At 46.2% G+C, this 21,360-nt stretch overlaps 1 protein-coding gene across 1 annotated transcript in view; it reads left to right on the top strand.

The window, feature by feature from the left end:
- ADAMTS16 (ADAM metallopeptidase with thrombospondin type 1 motif 16) overlaps positions 1-21,360 on the top strand; it is a 171,442-nt gene that overhangs the window by 97,804 nt on the left and 52,278 nt on the right. Inside the window, exon 16 of the mRNA XM_052659111.1 lies at positions 394-532. Coding sequence (XP_052515071.1) covers positions 394-532 — 139 coding nt within the window. The remainder of the gene's footprint in view (positions 1-393; positions 533-21,360) is intronic.

The following is a 21,360-nucleotide window of genomic DNA, read 5'->3' as shown; positions in this document are numbered from 1 at the left end:
AATATCTATACATTTTTATAGATGTGTTTGAGTCTAGTTTAACATTACAGTCATCTCCTTATTGACATGACTAATGTTTCAAGAGCTTAAAACAGGCTTCCTTCTATATGTTGGTTCTGTGCTGTGCTTAGTTGCTCAGTCATGTCCGCCTCTCTGTGATCCCGTGGACTGTAGCCCAGCAGGCTCCTCTGTCCATGGGATTCTCCAGGCAAGAATACTGGCGTGGGTTGCCATGCCCTCCTCCAGGGGATCTTCCTAGCCCAGGGGTCGAACCCAGGTCTCCCACATTGCAGGCAGATTCTTTACCAACTGAGTCACCAGGGAATCCCAAGCTACCTACTGTATATTGGTTCTAATTTAACTCATTTTCTCTTTCCCTTTTTTATTTTGTAGCTTCTGTTTCAGGGAAGGAACCCAGGCATTGCCTGGGAATACTCCATGCTGAGGTTGGGGGTTGAGAAAAAGCCTGGAGCCCAGCCCAGCTACACATGGGCAACCATCCGCTCTGAGTGCTCCGTATCCTGTGGAGGAGGTAAGTCATATCCTACGGTTGACCTGGTGATGGGCACAGAGGTGCCACGCATCTTTGGGCCATGGGACGCACTGCCGTGGTCTTCAACACCTAGCCCTGGTCCTTATCACATGCCCTGGTCCCCATCACATGCCCTGGTCCCCATCACATGCCCTGGTCCCCATCAGGCGCCCTGGTCCTCATCACAGTGTACCTGGTCTCCATCACACACCCTGGTCCCCATCACGCACCCTGGTCCCCATCAGGTGCCCTGGTCCTCATCACACGCCCTGGTCCTCATCACAGTGTACCTGGTCTCCATCACACGCCCTGGTCCCCATCACATGCCCTGGTCCCCATCACGCGCCCTGGTCCCCATCAGGCGCCCTGGTCCTCATCACACGCCCTGGTCCTCATCACAGTGTACCTGGTCTCCATCACACGCCCTGGTCCCCATCACGCACCCTGGTCCCCATCACACACTCTGGTCCTCATCACAGTGTACCGACCCTCATCTTGTCCTGATGAGGAGCCCAGGGCTCCTTAACTCTTCCAGAGGCAGAGTGTCTGAGCAGTGGTCCTGAGTGTCCCTCGAGAACTTTGGCTCCCTTTTCTAACTCAGCTGTGTCCATGTGTGACCTTAAAGTTTAGTAGATTGGATTCTGCTTTTTGTCTAAGATTTTTTTTTAAGGTAATTTTGTTATTTGAGAACATTCAGATGAAAGCCGCTCAAATTATTATATATTTCTTGTTGATGATGAGAAATAGAAACCTTTGTGGAAATGAGTGATACAGAGCGATGATTTTTTATCAGATTGTGGTGGTTTCATCGCTAAGTCATGTCCAACTCTTGCATCCCCATGGACGGTAGCTTGTCAGGCTGCCCTAAGCATGGGATTCTCTAGGCAAGAATACTGGAGTGGGTTGCCATTTCCTTCCCCAGGGAATCTTCCCAACCCAGAGATCAAGCTTGGGTCTCCTGCATGGCAGGAAGATTCTTTACTGACTGAGCTACGAGGGAAGCCCTTTATCAAATGGTATTGTTCAAACATTTTATTGGAAAGAAATTTGCTATAAAGTCATATGCTTAAATTCACTCAGAAATTATAAGAATTTCGTGAAAGATTCAGTAAAAATGACAAGAAACTACATGTCAAAAAGAAGAATTTCATTTGACAGTAGATGAGTTTGTCCTCTTAATACCTTAAGACTTTTCAGCCCATGCGGAGTTGAAGAAGCTAGTTCACTGGAGAGAGATTTTTAGCTAGAGCCACTTCATGCTCTCTGAGAAAGGATGGAGAATAAATACTTACACATTTTAGAAACAAAATATTAAGTTCTACCTGATATTGAAAACCAGGCACGTTTCCATATGGACAAAGGGCTTTCAGCTTTGTACATTCCAGGTCTTAATAATCGAGAAAGTAGTCTAAGCAATAGTGCGAGTTTAAGTATGTGCTGTGTGCTGTGCTTAGCTGCTCAGTCATGTCCAGCTCTTTGCAGCCCCATGGACTGTAGCCCTTTAGGTTCCCCTGTCCATGGACTTTTCCAGGCAAGAATATTGGAGTGGGTTGCCATGCCCTCTTCCAGGGAATCTTCCCAACCCAGGGATCAAACCTGAGTCTCCTGCATTGCAGGCGGATTCTTTACTGTCTGAGCCACCAGGGAAGCCCAAGAATACTGGAGTGGGTAGCCTATCCCTTCTCCAGCAGATCTTTCCCACCCAGGAATCGAACCAGAGTCTCCTGCATTGCAGGCAGACTCTTTATCAGCTGAGCTACAAGGGAAGTCCATGTATTTAAGTATAATAGGACACAAATTAACATTTTATAAAGTAAGAATAAAATGAGTTGATAAGGAAAAAAGTGAACTGTCTTCTTAATAATTGCTTTAAATCAATGAGCAGAAGGAAACACAGGAAAATTGAACAATTAAAAAATAACAGTCTGAAAAGTTAACACCATGTACTCAATATGTATTTATTCTTCTCATTAAAAATAAAATGTGTAAATCCTGTTTAAATTCTGACATTAGGAGCTTTCTAAGGTAAAATAGAATCCCTTTCTGCAATGCAGGCTAGCAGCAAATGACCCTAAAGGCAGCCAGAGAAAATGTGGGGTGTCCTACTCAGGGGAGGGACCCATACCAGCTATCATTTTGCTCCATTCGGGAAATAAAGCAAAACAGGCCGTACTCGTGGGCATCCCATGTGTGGTCTGGTTATTACTCTCTAACCCCATTTATTCCCCTTCCCTTTCTCTTCTGCTCTTGCAGCCATTCCCTACGACTCTCTGCAGCCTATTGGATGCATTTGATTTTATCTGTCCCTGTTTGAGATTATCTAACAGTGTTTGATTAAAATAATAAACCACAAAGCCTTCTATTTGTGTCAGGATAATTTTCAGATGCGTCCTTGTAGATTTTCACGTGGCTGAAAGAGTGCAGCGAGTCACAGGGCAGCACACGTAAGTGCGGCTGGTCCATGAGCATGTTTCATTAGGGCTTCCCTCCGTGTCCTCCCTGGGAGAGCCAGCATGCAGAGGACGCTGGGTGTCCTCAGCTCTGACCACGTGGCCCGTCTCAGTAGCCTGAAACACTCCAGCGGGTGCTGAGCACACTTGCAAATCGCCAAGCTACACCTAAGGAATAATTCTCACATTGAGGTTTCTAGATGATATCAACCCGAAACCCATCCCCTAATCATTTGCCTGAAGAATTGTGTTATAGAGGCAGTGAGTGGGTGTTTGTTTTTAACTTCAATGGAAAAATTCATGGAAAATCAAGGTTTCTCCGTTGAACAGCTAGAGGGGATGTCTCACACCATCCTTTATCATCACCTGTGTAGGAGGTGGCTCCTTTATACAGTCTTCCAGTGGAAATGCCAAGGCCGTGCCCCTCGCAGGACTCAGCGCCTAACCAAGAGCATCTTACGTTTTTCTAATTGAAGTATAATTGAAGTATAGTTAATTTACCATTTTGCGTTAGTTTCAGGGGTACAGCAAAGTGATTCCATGTTATATATATATATATATATATATATATGAATAACCTATATACATCTGAATAACATATGCATATATGTATAACTGAATATACTGTGCTATTTTGAATATATTTGTTGATTATCTAGCTTATGTATAGTAGTGTGTATCTGTTAATCCTCAACTCCTAACTTATCTCTCCTCCCCTCCCCTCTTAGGTAGCCATAAGTTTGTTTTCTGTGTCTGTGAGTCTCTTTCTGTTTCGTAAATAGGTTCGTTTGTAACATTTTTTTTAGATTCCACATGTAACTGATACCATATGATACTGGTCTTTCTCTTTCTGACTTACTTAGTATATCACCTCTAGGTTCATCCATGTGGCTGCAAATGCCATAATTTCATTCTTTCCATGGCTGAGTAATATTCCATTGTGTCAAGATACCGTATCTTTATCCATTCATCTTGGATTGCTTCAGTGTCTTGACTGTTGTAAACGGTGCTGCTATGGACAACGGGTGCGTGTATCTTCTTGAATCAGTTTTATCTGGATATGCTCAGGAGTGGGATCTTTTAGTTTTTTTAAGGAACCTCCATAGTGTTCTGCATAGTAGCTGCACCAATTTATATTCCCACACCCTCTCCAGCATTACTTTTTGTAGACTCTTTGATGGCCATTTTGAGCAGCATGAGGTGATACCTCACTGTAGTTTCGATTTGCGTCTCTCTAGTAATTAGCAGTGCTGAGCATCTTTTCATGTCCCTCTGCGCCATCTGTATATCTTCTTTGGAGAAATGTCTGTTTCGGTCTCCTACCCACCTTTTTAATGGGTTGTTTGTTTCTTTGACATTGTGCTAAATCAGCTGTTTGTGTATTTTGAAAATCAGTCCCTTGTCGGTCGCTTTGCTTCCAAATATTTTCTCCCATTCTGTAGGCTGCCTTTTCCTTTTAGTTGGGGTTTCCTTTGCTGTGCAGGAGCTTAGAAGTTTAATTATGTCCAATTTGTTAATTTTTATTTTTATTTGCATTACTCTAGGAGACAGAGCCAGAAAATACTGCTGCAGTTTATGTCAAAGGCTGTTCTATGTTTTATTCTAGGAGATTTATGGTATCTGATCTTACATTTAGGTCTTTAGTCCATTTTGAGTTTATATTTGTATATGTGTTAGAGAATGTTCTAATTTCATTCTTTTACCTGGGAAAACCGTAGCTGTCCAGTTTTCCCAGAACCACTTACTGAAGAAATGATTTTTTCCTCCATGTATCCTCTTGCCTATTTTGTCATGTATTAGTAAACCGTAAGTAGGTGGGTTTAAGGAAAGGGCACTGTTTAAATCCTATTGGCTTGAAGTGGATCCTCCCATATTTCCCTAAAAGGGCAAGACCACGCCTTCCCTTCTCCCACTCTTTCCTCTCGCATCCCCCAGGATTATCCTATTTTCTGTACAAACAAGATAAAAATAAGAAACACAACATTGTGGTTAACTGGGCACCTACCGTGTCCTGTCACTTGCCTGGTCTCATGGAAACCCTCAGTTCAGTTCACTTCAGTCACTCAGTCGTGTCTGACTTTTTGTGACCCCATGGACTGCAGCAATCCAGGCCTCCCTGTCCATCACCAACTCCCAGAGTTTACTCAAACCCACATCCATTGAGTCAGTGATGCCATCCAGCCATCTCATCCTCTGTCGTCCCCTTCTCCTCCCGCCTTCAGTCTTTCCCAGCATCAGGGTCTTTTCCAATGAGTCAGTTTTTCGCAGCAGGTGGCCAAAGTACTGGAGCTTCAGCCTCAGCCTCAGTCCTTCCAGTGAATATTCAGGACTGCTTTCCTTCCTCAACAGGGCTTAAAAACAGAAAGACCCACCTGCAGGCAGCCAGACCAGGCTCAGGTCTAGGTTCTGTTTCATCAGCATCACATTTTACATTTTGAAGATTTCCACTTGTGTAGGCCTCTTCGTAACCTAGACTGGAACTCCTGAAGCGTGCTCTGCCGGTTCCCTTCTTGTGACTTTAACGTCTGCGAGCTGGAGAAGCAGCCAGGGAATGAGTGAGCCAGGAGGAGACCCTGGGGAAGCCCCAGCCCTGCCGCATTCTGGAAACGTCACCTGGCCTCTGTAAAGAAAGGGCAGTCCCATCCCTGACCTGCTCTAATGGGCCATTTCTCTTTAGACAGCGAGGTTTCCTGACAGGCGCAAGGCAGGCAGTGCCTCTCGTCTTTTCTGACAGCGTCCTCTGCTCATTTTTTTTCCCTTTCCACTCACTCTTGTGACATAACCATGGGATTTTATTTCAGTAATCCTGCTTAGTTGTGCCTTTGCCGGGATGATGGAGTGGTGGAGGAAGGATTCACATAGGGAGATGCTAAGCCAAGAGGGTTTGAGGGAAGGATCCAGCTTAGCCGACTACATGCGACTCTAAGACAGGGACTTCCAGACACAGGAATGGCTTCGGCCGACTCTTATTTACAGTGTAAGGACATCAGCTCTTTCTCAAAGTTACGTATGCTGCAGCTTTTAAAAATCAACCTTGATGACTCCGCTGGCTCAATGTATTTCAAACCATAGTAATGAATCTCAAACCACTGCTTTACTTTTGCATGAAAAGGCTTATTCAGATTTGGCTTATCAGTTCAGCTGCCGAGTCGTGTCCGACTCTGCGACCCCGTGGACTGCAGCCCGGCTTATAGTTACACTTAATCTCTCTGGCACGTATCATGCAGTATCTGGGGATGGTCCTCTGATTCACAGTTAGCGTTCCTCAGGCAAACCCTAAGACTGACTTGCAAATCGAGCTCTCTTAACGCTTTTCCAGCAATGTTCTCATCATCATCTGCAGATATTTCTAGGGCTTAAACTTTAATTTTAGTGATGACGTTTAGAAAATAGAATAAAATTACATATTGGAAACCTTGCCTTTGTTTTGTTTATAGGAAGCCATTCATTCATTTATTCATTTACTGTCCAGTCAGCAAATGTTTGTATCAGTCTGAACCTCAGTTCAGTTCAGTCGCTCAGTCGTGTCCGACTCTTTGCGACCCCATGAACTGCAGCACGCCAGGCCTCCCTGTCTGTCACCAACTCCCGGAGTCCACCCAAACCCATGTCCATTGTGTCAGTGATGCCATCCAACCATCTCATCCTCTGTCATCCTCTTCTCCTCCTGCCCTCAATCATTCCCAGCATCAGGGTCTTTTCAAATGAGTCGGCTCTCCGCATCAGGTGGCCAAAGCATTGGGGTTTCAGCTTCAACATCAGTCCCTCCAGTGAACATCCAGGACTCTCAAGAGTCTTCTCTAACAACACAGTTCAAAAATTCTGAACCTCAAACTTTTTTAAATCAAGTGGGGAAAATGTAGAAACCTTTGCTTAATCCTCTCTGTCTCTGAACTGGATGATGAAACACCAGTGTAATTTTTCTTGTTCAGTTGCTAAATAGTGTCTGACTCTTTTGTGACCCCATGGACTGTATGTAGCCTACTGGGCTCCTTTGTCCATGGGGATTTCCCAGGCAAAAATCCTGCAGTGGGTTGCCATTTCTTTCCCCAGGGGATCTTCCCAGACCAGGGATCAAACCGATGTCTCCTGCATTGGCAAACAGATTCTTTACATCTGAGTCACCAGGGAAGCCCCATAATGTAACTGTTACTTTACTTAAAAAGTATTGAGTGACTTACTAGCAATATGGCTAACTGAAACATGGGACCTCTATAAGGTACCGGATGCAGAGAACTGACTCCTTGGGAAAGACCGTGATCCTGGGAAAGACTGAAGGCAGGAGGAAGAGATGCTTGGATGATGCTATGGAAATGAGTTTGAGCAAGCTCCAGGAGTTGGTGATGGACAGAGAAGCCTGGCATGCTGCATTCCATGGGGTCACAAAGAGTCAGACATGACTGAGCGACCGAACTGAACTGAACCTTTAAGGCATGGGGCATTTTCGTTCTTCCTTAAATGTGTAAGGCACCATGCCGAATTCTGAGTCTGTAAAGAGGAGTCATGTAGACTGGCCCTGTCCCCAAAAGCATGCAGTCTGCATATCCACATATGTAACGTGCAAGACTACAAGCTGTCGTGTGCAGGGGTCCATGAGCGCTCAGAGCCCCAGGAACCTGGCACAGAGTGCCGGGTGGCTGCGTTTTGAGCATCTGGAGTAGTCAGCAGTGGAGACCTGGGACCGCTTTTGAACATCAGCCGTTCATATTCTCCCTCTAGTTGGTAAAAATCATCTTTTTCACAGGAACTACTTCAAATTAGATCTCCCCCATACATACATTTAGAACATCCTTACATGCTTCGAGTCTTAAAGTAAATGTGCATTTTACTTTTTTAAACTTTAAAGGCTTGAGCTTGTCCTTCTAGGTCCCAGAGATCAACTGAAATGATTCTGGCTTTTTCCTCCCTGTGTTGGGTCACCTTTGAGCCAAATTCATGAAACTACTTCTGTGTCTTTATCCAAGACCCTGAGAAGTTGCAAAGCACATCCTCCCTTTAGCTCTCTTACCCACCAGAAAAGCAGAGAAGAGGAGCACAAAGTTCATCCCTGGACAGGGCCCTCTGTCCTCGGGGGCCATGTGTGATGTCCACCCCATGCATCTCCTGGAGCACCCTCAAAGGTGCAGGGTGAGATGCAGAAGCCCAGCTCATCCCAAGGAGCAGGAACTCTTCCCTTTCTCAGAGTCTCCCAGTCCTGCAGAGCCCCCTCCTCTGGGTGCTGGGACCTGTCCGAGTTCTAGTCCCTCACACACGCCCATGGTGATCATGTGGCCATGACTGGCTCCCTCCCTCCTCCTGCCATGGGTGGCTGGGTGGGTGTGTGTGTCTCAAGTCCTGCTGCCCACATCTGTTAGCCAAACTTGGGACCTTAAAGACGGGGAATGCCCACCTAAAACAAGACGAGCGGCGTGTCCTTCTGTCACTTTGGACCGGGCAGTGCTGTCGGGGAACTCAGATATCGGGCCAGGATGCCACAGGCCATCCATAAAGGGTAGTCATCGCCACCCTCCAAGCTCGGGTGCCCATTCAGGTGCCGTAAGCTGGCGTGATCATGGCAGCACAGCTGCTATTCAGGCACACGTGGGAACAACTTAGACTCTGAGCATCAGCTGCCAGGAGTTCACCCACCCTGCTTTCCTGGAGCTACCAACCCTCTTCACCTTCAAGGTCTTCCGGACACAGACACCACGAGTCCACATGGCATCTGGCGCTTGCCCTGGGCTTGGTGCAGGCCCCTTGTGAAAGCACATGCTTTGTTTGTGGAATATCTTCCAGTTTCCTGGGCAGTTTTGCTTACAAGCTTGGCTTCCTTGCCTTTATAAAAGAAGGCTGAGGCTTTTGGCAACAGCTGGAAATCATTCTGCCATTAGATTAACTGAAAACTTAGAGATTCTTTGATATAATTACCGTCTTTAAGACCGAATACTCTTCTTCCAGATACTTTGGCAAAGTATGAAGATTCTAAAATGATTTCCAAAGAGCTGGCCAGAGCTGGTTTCTATAAAAAGATTAAGATAGAGCTTCATCGCTTTGCTTATTAAACTCACCACCTTCCATGGCCAGGGTTCAGCTTTGGGTTTTTCCCAGTTAAAGGATTATTCTGTCTTTTTTTTTATTGATTCTTTGAATTTTAACTCTGCTTCTCTCTTATCTATTAATATGGATCATTTTAGAAGGTTGGCCAGCTTGATTCTAACATTCCTGTGGACTCGCAGATTTTTCTTTCTGACAAATAGTTGAGATTATAAGTACAGTTGAGAAATTGCTTTACGGCTGTGCCCTCAGTCAGAAAAATGATACCTGAGTGTCTGTTAAACATTCAGCCAGGTGGCTGATGAGACCTCATCCCATGTGAAACTCATCTGAAAACGTAATTATCTAAAACCTAGTGTAAAAATAGAACCCAGAAACCCTAAATACCATTGGGCATATGGCTGTCTGTATTTTTATTTTCCCAGGATATTTAGATATTTGAAAACAAGAGAAACATTTAAATTCACCTTTACATCTATTTTGTTTATATGGAAAATTAATTTTACATTAAAACCTCAAGCATCCCTACCACACACAAGCAGATTTGACCTCCAGAATTCATCATCCCTAGGTACATTGCTGGACTTTTAGATTCCTGAGCATTTCCATCTGGAATAAAGCAGAGCGTTTCCAGGCTGAATCCCTATGAAAATCTCAGACCAGCTCAAATGCTCTGACTTGATCAGAGATCCTGAGTCAGGAGTGCTTTCCTATCCTCATATCCAGGGCTTCCCAGGTGGCTCAGTGGCAAAGAATCTGCCTGGCAGTGCAGGAGACACAGGAGATGAGGATTTGATCCCTGGGTTGGGAAGATCCCCTGGAGGAGGAAATAGCAACCCAATCCAGGATTCTTGCTGGAGAAATCCCATGGACAGAGGAACCTGGCGAGCTGGGCTCCATGGGGCCACAGAGAGCTGGACAGGACTGAAGCGGCTGAGCACGCATATCCATGGGCAACTACCCCCCGTCTGGCAGGGCCTGCGGTGATGCTCTTCACCCTGGGATGTGGGTGCTGGCGTGTGCCGTCTCCTCTCTGACACCTGAGTGTCCCTAAGGACATGAGTCCAATTAAGATAATGTTGAAGGTAGCTGAGCCTTGCCATTTCCATTTTAATAGCCTACGTTTTGGGCATCACTGGGCCATCCCATAGGCACCTGGCAGGTAACGTTTCATCCGTTCACCGGTGTCTGTCGGCACGAAGCGGGAGTGCCTGCAGCCTGAGAAGCCTGGTGTGCGGGCGCCCAGCCCGTGGGTGGTAAGAATGCTGACCGACAGTCTGCCTGAGTTTCTCCATCTGAGAGCTGACCAACAGCCTGTCTTATTCTCCATCTGACTCAATCTTGGTGAAAATGCACAGACATTGGGTGTGGTTCTCTTGAAAATGCAGGAATGGAGGTGAATGGCTGTAGTGGGATTGAAAGGATTTTTTTTTTTTTTCTGTAGGCTCCCAGGCCAGTCTCTGCGTGGACGTGAAAAAGTGTCCCACAGAGGAAAGAATTTGTATGATGCGTCCTCACATCTCATCATTCCAGCACGCTCTTGTGTTGACTAATGACAGGATGGTTTTTTTTTTTCCTGTCTTTGGTTTTGATTTCTTCTGTTGCACTGGTTTCAACTGTATCAGCTTTCCTGATGCTTTGAACATCCCTTGGGTCTGAGGAAGGGCTTTTGTAGCTTCTCAGCACCTCTGGTGGGCTTTGCTCTGCTCACCAGTGATCAGCTCTAGGAGGCGCTCAGGCCCCGGTCCCTGCCACCCCAAAGCAGTGCCACCTCAGCCTCCATGCGCAGGTGTTTGTCTCCACGGCTCGATTACACCTGGCGTGTGCGCTTGTCTCTTTGTTGTCTCTGTGGTTGAGATTCACTGATGGTGATGGAGCGGTCTGGGGTGGTAGTCGGTTGCTGATGTTTCCTGTGTGTTATCAGCTGCTGTGTGCTCAGAGTCTACACAGCCTAGGCACTAGGCATTGCTTTGTTGAAGGATGAATGCAAGGCCTCGATCGCTTTCTGATTTGTAAACATGCGAAGGCGCAGGTGGAAATGATGATGCAGGGTCAGCCGGCTGCCTCCCCTCCACGGCGGCGTCCCCAGGGCCTCCTTATGCTTCTCATCCTGCTGCTGTGCGTGAAAAAAGGGAGCGTGCCTGAATTTCAGAACTCAGATTTCGTTACTTCCGCCTTAAACTCTACTCCCCGTGAAACAGAGTGTAAGAAATTGCCCTCCAGTGTGTGACAGGTTCTGAAGTAGAAAATGTTATGAATCTCCTTCCTTCTCAAGCAAAAATCAAACAAGAGGTTACATTTGCCACATGTGCCCATCACATTGGATATAAGGACCAGGCTAGCTGGTCACCCATCACACCAAGGCTGGAAGGTGCAGCAGGGGCTTTGGCCAGACTGCCAGAGATTGAGTCCTGGCTTTTTAAAACACATGACCTTGTGAGCTCCTTAAGCCTTTTACACACTAGTGAGCCCATCTATAAAGTAGAATAATCATGTAATCAACCGTATAGGGTTCCCTTAAGGATTAGAGGAGAGAAAAACCTGTAAAGCTCTCACACTCCGTCTAGCCAAGTAAATGTCAGCTTCTATTCTCTTCCATTAGTGTTACAGCTTTGCTTAAGAAATCGCACTGTTTGGGTTACTAAACTCTTAGAGCCAGAGGAGATTCCACAGTGACACTAGTCACGTGGCCCCAGGCAAGGGTGATGAACGCGCTCCTCCCTGTTTTGAACTGTGTTGCCATCTTCTGCACACTCGTGTGGGCAGGCATGTGTGGGACACACACTTGGAAAGGTGTCTGCAGTGTGTCTCTGTGCGTAGAGGGTGTGTAGGCTGGTAGCCACCATGGGGAGTGGACAAAGTGTGGCCTGGCCCTTTTCCTGCCTGGAAGGGGCAGTGGCCTGGGGGCAGGACTTGGGGGCTGCTCAGGCTGATTCCCGGGCTTCCTGGGTGGAGTGTACCTTTCCTGGGTGGGCTTGGCTCACCACATGGATTCAGCCCTGGCACGTGGTGCAATAACACAGCACGTGGTCCTGTCCACACTGGCGGTCCTCAGCTTGCAGAGCACGTGGCCCCGTGCTGAGTGCCCCAGTTGTTCCCCTGGTCCTGAAACTTGTCGTGCGGGGCTTCTGGTTTCCCTTTCTCTACCCAGGCTTAGCGTCTGACCCTGAGAGTTTGCAGCCTGTCACCTGCCCCACTGTTTGCCTGACTTCAGGTCCAGGTAAACGCTCAACCCGACAACCTGAGTGTTCAGACTACGTGCACACTGTGATGAAAAGGCTTGGACCAAGGGCCTGAGAAAAACCCTTGGAAAAAAAGGTGTAGGTGCTGCACACGAACATGTGGGCCATTTCTCTCACTTAATATTTAGCTCACCATTTTCCCTTCAGGCGAGGTTACTGGATGGTTGAAGTACAGGTAATCCCAATGTAATGAATGCAAACCAGAAAAGCAGGAGTTTGAGAGAGGATTCATTTGGAGCGAACCAGTAACAGAGCAGTGATCTGACAGGAACAATACAGAAATTAAGGGACAAAATCAGAACTATGAAGAAAGAAACGCAGATATTCTTGGCCGGGCCTGCGGACTCAGATTTTCAGGTTCTCAAAAGAAGCTCAGACTTTCTGATCCCGTGGGATTTTCGGGGGCCCTGGATTAACTGTGAAAAATGGCTTATCAAACCTTAACCCAAAGCCGTTTTTAAGCAGTGTGACCCCTGGGATGCTCCCTAAGGGTTCAGGTGTCAGCTGTGAGTGTCAGGACACAGTCAGAGCCCGCCTCCCACTCTATACTCTGCTGAGGAGGGACTCTGAACAGGCCCAGAACCCTGTCTGCTTCTTCAGTGTCCGTGTGGGGGTGTGCTTTAGGGTCCCTGACCAGCCTTCTGGTTTGATTTTCTGTGTCAGTGAACAGTTACCAGGTGGATTAAAAGAGAAGCCTGAATGTCAGCTGCCCTCGCTTCCCCCCTCCCTGGTGCGTCTCTTGGACGTCCCAAACTGAGTCTCCTGGGGGTTAAAGAGCAGGAAGGAGGAGGAGAGGCCGAAGCAGGTGGGTGGGCAGACGGGCTGCAGGCTGGTAGGCGGTCAGGCGAGCTTCACCTGGGAGGTCCAGCACCCCCCTCCACCGGGCCATCACTCACTGCCCGATGCTCTTGAGAAAAGACTGCCCAGGATGTCAGCAGGAGAGGAGGTGCATTTTCATGGAGGCGCCAATCTGTAGATGTTGGGATTATTTTTTAACCACAAGTGTCCTAACCATAGAAAATGCAGAAGACAAACCTCCCCCTGACCCAAGGTCATTGCAGACACTTCAGTGAACCCTGTCCCATCTCATCCCTTCCTCCCACGTTCAGCTTGCCATGTGTGCACCCTATTTTAGAAGATCCTGACTGATAAATGTTCCGTGTTATCACCTCATCTGTATCCATCATTTGCAGAGTTCCTCTTTATGTATTAAGCCAGTGGCTCCTTTTTAATAGGGGAGTTCACATTCTTGAGCAAGTATGTTGAAGCATTATTGATACTTTTGTTGACCTAAAACAATAAAACAGCTAGTTATTTTACCAGGAAAATGGGTTTATCAGGGAACAGCAAAGAACTGTAATTCAAGACACAATTGCAGGCAAGCCCTGTGAACAAAGAAGAGTCTTCTTTTATAGAGGAGAAGGGGGAGCTGACAGCGGCTGTTATTAAAAATCATAACGATAAGTCCATTGGAGGAAACTGGGAGTTTGAAATATAGTGATTTTTTTCATTGGCTGAGTTGTGAGGTTTCTCATTGGCTGGGCTGTTGCTAGGCAAAGAGAGATTCTTAGCTCCTCCTGCTTGTAGTAAAGTAATCACCTTCTTGCTATTGGACGCACTGCAAGGCACTGTTCTTGTTGGCAGTGCAATTGACATCCAGTGTTGGGGCCCTTCTGGCCTCCTGAGTCCTTTTATTTTTGGATGTAAGAGACCTGAATGACTCTTATTTCTTTGGACATAAACAGCATTATTCCTATATAAATTTTTTAAAACGGTCTCTGTGTGCAGTTCTATACTAGTTTTAAGTAAGATGTCAGCATTTAAATTCTTTTGGTAGCCAGTAGTTTATGTTAACTAATTCAGCCAGTGTGTATTGCTTTTCTTCACTTTGTGCGTCAAGTACTTTACGTGTTGAAGTGCTTACAATAAAGATTCATGAATTTCACATTATGTCCTTTAAAACCTTAGTAGTATCAGAATATTTAGTCATATTTTCATATTATTTTTGAAGAATATAGATTAATTTTTATTTGCACATAAAGCACTGAAAAGTTGTCAGCACCAAAATCAACTCTATTTTAAATGAGGCTTCTGCTTATGAATTTTCACACTTAAAATGAACTGTAAATAATGAATCCTTCCTAAGCCCAAAAAATTGCCCCGGAAATGACAAATTTTGGCTCCACTTTTAGGGAGAGTATTTGAAAGTTGTGCTTGTGTGCTTAGTCACTCAGCCGTGTCTGACTCTTTGCCACCCCATGGACGGCAGCCCACCAGGCTCCTCTGCCCATGAAATTCTCCAGGCAAGAATACTGGAGCGGGTTGCCATTTCCCCCTCCGAGGATCTTCCCAACTCAGAGACCATACTCAGGTCTTTTGTATCCTCTGCGCTGTCAGGCAGGTTCTTTACTAGTGCCACCTGGTGACCCAGTTCCCCGGTGACTCAGATGGTAATGAAGCTGTCTGCGATTTGAGAGACGCAGGTCTGAACCCTGGGTGGGGAAGATCTCCTGGAGAAAGGAACGGCTGCCCATTCCAGTATTCTTGCCTGGAGAATCCCATGGACAGAGGAGCCTGGTGGGCTACAGTCCACGAGGTCACAAACAGTCAGATGTGACCGCACAGCTTACACACACAATCGGAAGGGTTCACTCCTAGAAGACTAAGATGGCTCCTCTTGGGATGACCTTGCCTCAAATATGTGTGGACACCCACACGCAGATTTGTTCACTTGTGGATGCAGAGTTTGAACGGTAGCATGGAATCTGACATAAAAAAAAATTATAAAAGATTCTGATTTTGCATTCACAAAACTGGGCTGCCTCCCAGTTTAAGGTCCCTTTCTGCAGAATCATATGCAAAAGTCACTGAGCTGCTGTGGGAATTGTATGCCCCAGGCCAGCATCATCAGCATCACTTGAGAATCTGTTAGAAACGCAAACTGCTGGGCCCATCCCAGACCTGCTGAGTCAGAAGTTGTAGCAATAAGGATGGGCCAGCAGGCTGCGCTGTACTAAGAGCTCCTGGTGGCGAAGCACATTGAGAACCCCTGGGTCAGGGAGTCACTTTCAATTGTGCTTCTGCCGAGAGGACTTTTCTACAAACATACTGTAGGTAGAACCCGCTGGCTAGTGCTTCTCCCCTGCTCAGTGCTCCAGCAGCCCTCGGAGGCATCTGTGGAGTCCCCAACATTCAGGAATACCAAGGGATGACCACTTCCCCAAGAGGAACTGGTTCTAAAAGAACAGCAACAACTTCACTGAACACTACAGTTAATTTTTAAATGTCAGTCAGAAGATTTCAACTGTGGTGGTCAAAGGTCCATGCTTTAATGCTCCTTGAGAAGTGAGTTAAGACAGGTTTAGTGGGATGAAAAAGCTGACTTGAAGCTCAACATTCTGAAAACTAAGATCATGGCATCTGGTCTCATCGCTTTCTGGGAAATAGAGGGAGAAAAAGTGGAAGCAGTGACAGATTATATTTTCTTGGGCTCCAAAATCACTGAGGACTGTGACCGCAGCCACAAAAGTAAAAGATGCTTGTGCTTTGGAAGGAAAGCTATGACAAACTAGACAGTATATTAAAAAGCAAAACCATCACTTTGCCAACAAAGGTCGGTCTAGTCAAAGCTATGGTTTATCCAGTAGTCATGTATGGATGTGAGAGTTGGACCATAAAGAAGGCTAAGCACCAAAGAATTAATGCTTTTGAATTGTAGTCCTGGAGAAGACTCTTGAGAGTCCTTTGGACAGCAAGGAAATCAAATCAGTCAGTCTTAAAGGAAATGAACCCTGAATATTCATTGGAAGGGCTGATGCTGAAGCTGAAACTCCAATACTTTGGCCACTTGATGGGAAGAGCCGATTCATTGGAAAAGATCCTGATGCTGGGAAAGATGGAAGGTGAAAGGAGAAGGGGACAACAGAAGATGAAACAGTTAGATAGCCTCACTGACTCAAGGAACAGTAATTTGAGCAAACTCTGGGAGAAGTGGAGGACAGAGGAGCCTGGCATGCTGCAGTCCATGGGGTCGCAGAGTCAGATGCAACTAAGCGACTGAACAACAATAACAACAATAACATGGGTGGGAGAACTGGAGACAAGAAATTTCCTGGAACGCGCCCAGGAAGTGAGTCTGGGGACCGTTAGCGGCCCCCTCTCCATATGCTTTTAATCATGGTAATTTTGTAAGAGGAGGGAAGCAGTGCCTGCTAACAGACCTCAAGCCCTGCTGAGCTTTATAGATTATAGATTAAAGGTAGCGCTTTAACTGCCCGAGTAGATTGGAAGCCAGACCCGATGTGGAGTCCTGCTTTAATAGGTTCCATACGTCTCTACGCCAGCTTGCTTCTGCACATACACATGGGCGATTTCCATCCCCCGTGTGGGGAGGGTTAAGCCCAGTGTAAACGTCAGCTGGTTCCCACCAACCGCAGCAGAATTTTCTGCGGCTCATTCCTTCCGCATTTTCTGCCCCAGGGAGACATTCCCCCTTCCCCAACCTCAATACTCCACTTTCACCCGTGACCTCATCACACAAAGTTCTCACCACCAAAACGTGCCATTTCTCCCTTTCCAGTCACTCCTCCCTGCCCCACCACCTTCCTCCTCTCAGATTTCCTCAGCCTTCCCATCAGTCTCCCATTCTTTCCTTTTTCTCTCTCTTGCCTTGAGAATAACCTCCACTTCCTGCCCCACCGCCAACCAGGAGACCCTGCTGCTCATCCTGAGGGCTTCTTGGTTTCATATCTGAGACGCTTCTAGCCGTGACCAACACCCTATCACGACATCAGAAGCCCTTTCTCAGCCCCCTCCTGCTGGCCTCCCCGAAGCCCTTAGCACAGTTCACCCGATTCCTTCCAGCCGTCTCTGCTCTTGATTGCCGACATCCGTCTTGCCCATTTGGCTCCTTCCTTTATTAGCACGTTCTTGTCCCTGATCCTGTCCCTTAACTTCCTTACTGCAGGTAAGGAAGCCCCACCGTGTCTCCACCTTCACTCTGACCTCACCACAAGCCCAGGACTGGTGTCTCCATCTCCTCCCCCGGGGGGCTGGTTTGCCCTCAGGTCCTTCCCCATCATCACTTACCCATGAGGGTCTTTTGATACAAATCTCTGTGCTCTTCGGTCTCACACTGGTGACACCGGCTCTCACATCAGAGCAACTTCTTACCATCTCAGCGACAGGTGTTGTTTTCTCTTTGCTTCTGAGCTCAGTCTGTGTCCACACTTTGTCTTCTCTCGGTACCCAAGAGTCCACTCTTTCTCTCCCCCCTCCAACATCTTCACACCTACCCCCCTTGAGTTTTCTAGATATATAATGATACCACCTGAAGTTTCTCCCCACTACAATGTTCATAGCCCTTGTTTTATCTTATCTAATTGTGTGAGCCAGTATCTCCTTATGGCCTTAACTGAAATGATGATAAGATCAATGATAATGATCAAAGTCATTCAGTCGTGTCCGACTCTTTGTGACCCCATGGACTATACAGTCCATGGAATTCTCTAGGCCAGAATACTGGAGTGGGTAGCCTTTCCCTTCTCCAGGGGATCTTCCCTGGAGATCCAACCCAGGTCTTCTGCAGGATGATATATGTTTTTCTTTTCCTAACCTTAATGGTCCTAACCTGTAGTCTGGACTTCCCTGGTGGCTCAGACAGTAAAGCGCCTGCCTACAATGCGGGAGACCCGGGTTCAATCCCTGGGTTGGGACGATCTCCTGGGGAAGGAAATGGCAACCCACTCCAGTGTTCTTGCCTGGAAAATCCCATGGACAGAGGAGCCTGGTGGGCTACCGCCCATGGGGTCGGAAAGAGTCAGACACAACTGAGTGACTTCACTTCACGTCAACCTTAATGGGAATGTTTATAGTGTTTATGATAATGCTGGTTTCCAGGTTTAAATAAACATGTAAATACCTACATCTGTCTATCTAGATACATAAATACAGATATGCACACATGTATCCCCATGCAAGAATACAGACATATTGATTAAGTATTCAATTGTCACTTTTGTAAACATTTTTGTCAAAATTGAGGCAGAATCTATCACATGCTGGAATGTATTACATTTGTGATAAACTTTATGTTTACTCTATAGTCCAAATGGTGAAATATATTAGCCAATTTTCCTAACACTAAACTATTCGAAATGATTTTCCTAACAGTAAATCATTCTTATATTCCTACTGGGAATTATTATCTGATGTCTTTTTCCCCCAAGGCACTACTTGATTCTGTCCTGTTTTATTTTGTGTGTTTTACATTAGTATTTCTAAGGGTGGTTGTTGTTCCGGCGCTAAATCGTGTCTGAATCTTGGCAATCCCATGGGCTGCAGCAAGATGGGCTCCTCTCTGTCTTCAGGGATCTCCCAGAGTTTTCTCAAATTCATGTCTATTGTGTCGATGATGCCATCTAACCATTTCATCCTCTGCCACCCTCTTCTCCTCCTGCCCTCAGTCTTTCCCAGAATCGGGGTGTTTTCCAATGAGTTGACTCTTTGAATCACGTGGCCACAGTACTAGAGCTTCAGCTTCAGCATTAGTCCTTTCAATGAATATTCAAGAGTTGATCCCTTTAGGATTGACTGGTTTGATCTCCTTGCTGTCCAAAGGACTCTCAAGAGTCATCTCCAGCACCACGATTTGAAAGCATCAATTCTTCAGTCCTCAGCCTTCTTTTATGGTCCAACTTTCACAGCTGCACGTGACTGCTGGAAAACCCATAACTTTGACTATATAGACCTTTATCAGCAAAATGATGTCTTTGCTTTTTAATATACTGTTAAGGTTTGTCACAGCTTTACTTCCAAGGAGCAAGCATCTTTTAATTTCATGGCTGCAGTGATTTTGGAGCCCAAGAAAATAAAATCTGTTACTGCTTACACTTTTTCTCCTATTTGCCATGAAGTAATGGGACTGGATGCTATGATCTTAGGTTTTGGAATGTTGAGTTTTAAGCCAGCTTTTTCACTCTCCTCTTTCACGCTCATCAAGAGGCTCTTTAGTTACTCTTCACTTTCTGCCATTAGAGTGGTATCACCTGCATATCTTAAGTTGATATTTTTCCCAGAAATCTTGATTCCAGCTTGTGATTCATCCAGCCCTGCATTTAGTGTAATTGTACTCTGCTATAAGTTAAATGAACAGGGTGAAAATATATCAATATTGAGTTTTTAATATAATTTTCCTTTGCATCCTAAAATATGCTAAATTTTTTAAATGTTGGAAATCTTTCCTATTTTGTCTGCTCTGGAATGATTTAAATAGCACTAGCATCTACTCTCAGAGAAGGCGATGGCAGCCCACTCCAGTGCTCTTGCCTGGAAACTCCCATGGACAGAGGAGCTGGTGGGCTGCAGTCCATGGGGTCTCGAAGAGTCGGACACGACTGAGCGACTTCCCTTTCACTTTTCACTTTCATGCATTGGAGAAGGAAATGGCAACCCACTCCAGTGTTCTTGCCTGGAGAATACTATGGACAGAGGGGCCTGGGGGGCTGCAGTCCATGGGGTCGCTAAGGGTCAGACACAACTGAGCGACTTCACTTTCACTTTTCACTTTCATGCATTGGAGAAGGAAATGGCAACCCACTCCAGTGTTCTTGCCTGGAGAATCCCAGGGACAGGGGAGCCTGGTGGGCTGCAGTCCATGGGGTCGCTAAGGGTCGGACACAACTGAGCGACTTCACTTTCACTTTTCACTTTCATGCATTGGAGAAGGAAATGGCAACCCACTCCAGTGTTCTTGCCTGGAGAATCCCAGGAACGGGGGAGCCTGGTGGGCTGCCATCTGTGGGGTCGCACAGAGTCGGCCACAACTGAAGTGACTTAGCAGCAGCAGCAGCAGCAGCAGCAGCATCTACTACCAGAGAAGGCAATGGCACCCCACTCTAGTACTCTTGCCTGGAAACTCCCATGGATGGAGGAGCCTGGTAGGCTGCAGTCCATGGGGTCACTGAAGAGTCAGAAATGACTGAGCAATTTCACTTTCAATTTTCACTTTCATGCATTGGAAAAGGAAATGGCAACCCACTCCAGCGTTCTTGCCTGGAGAATCCCAGGGACAGAGGACCCTAGTAGGCTGCCGTCTGTGGGGTCGCACAGAGACTGAAGTGACTTAGCAGCAGCAGCAGTATCTACTACATTTGGTAGAATTTCTTTGAAGCACTTGAATCTGATACCTTTTCAGGCATTAGATCTTTGGCTTTTTTTTATAATATGTGTGGTAATTAGACTGATTAGATTATTTATCTCTTTTGAGAGTAGTCTTGCTAATTAAAACCATTTTTTTTCCTTTAGGATTTTAAATATTTTAATACATTTGAACAAAGTACTCTGATTAAATCATTTTTGTTTCTTCTTTTGCTCAGTCACTCAGTTGTGTCCAACTCTTTGTGACCCCATGGATTTAGCACTCCAGGCTTCCTTGTCCTTCACTATCTCTCAGAGCTTGCTCAAACTCATGTCCATTGAGTCAATGATGCCATCCAACCATCTCATCCTCTGTCGCCCCCTTTTCCTCCTGTCCTCAATCTTTCCCAGCATCAGGGTCTTCTCCAGTTGTTTATTCTACTTGTGGCTGTTTCCTTACTCTGATTTCTTGTTTTGCATATTTGTGCTTATTGTTTGTTTTCTCATTAAGTTAGTATGTCAGTGACAGTTTAGCCAGGAAAACAGAATCCATCCTAGGTATCCTAGGAAGGTATTTACTATAAAGGATCATATGTTTACAAAATAGTTGGAAAAGTTGGGGAAGTAAAAGTCAAAGAGAGACCCATTTAGGTCTCAGAGTTGCTCTGGCTACTAAAGAGGTGGAATGTGTCAAACATTCCAGAAGTTCCTGGCGAGGATTAGAGCTAAGCCAGCTCTACTGAAGTAGGTGATTCCCAGAAAAATGTCTGGAGACTACAGCAGACTTCACATCCGCCAGAGCCCACATTTTAAATCCCTGCTGCCAGGGACACGATGCTGCGGCTCTGACCACACCATGTGCTCAAGCATCTCAGTGACGGGATCTATCCGACAGCCTCACAGACAAGAGATGCAGAGATTGCAGGGCCTGCCTGGAGCCCCTGTAATCCAGGGAAGAACTAGACAG

Source organism: Budorcas taxicolor, chromosome 20 (assembly GCF_023091745.1).
Source record: "Budorcas taxicolor isolate Tak-1 chromosome 20, Takin1.1, whole genome shotgun sequence".
In the NCBI taxonomy this organism is placed as follows: domain Eukaryota; kingdom Metazoa; phylum Chordata; class Mammalia; order Artiodactyla; family Bovidae; genus Budorcas; species Budorcas taxicolor.
Note: the sequence above shows the minus strand (reverse complement) of the source record. Positions and strands in the feature narration are given on the sequence as shown.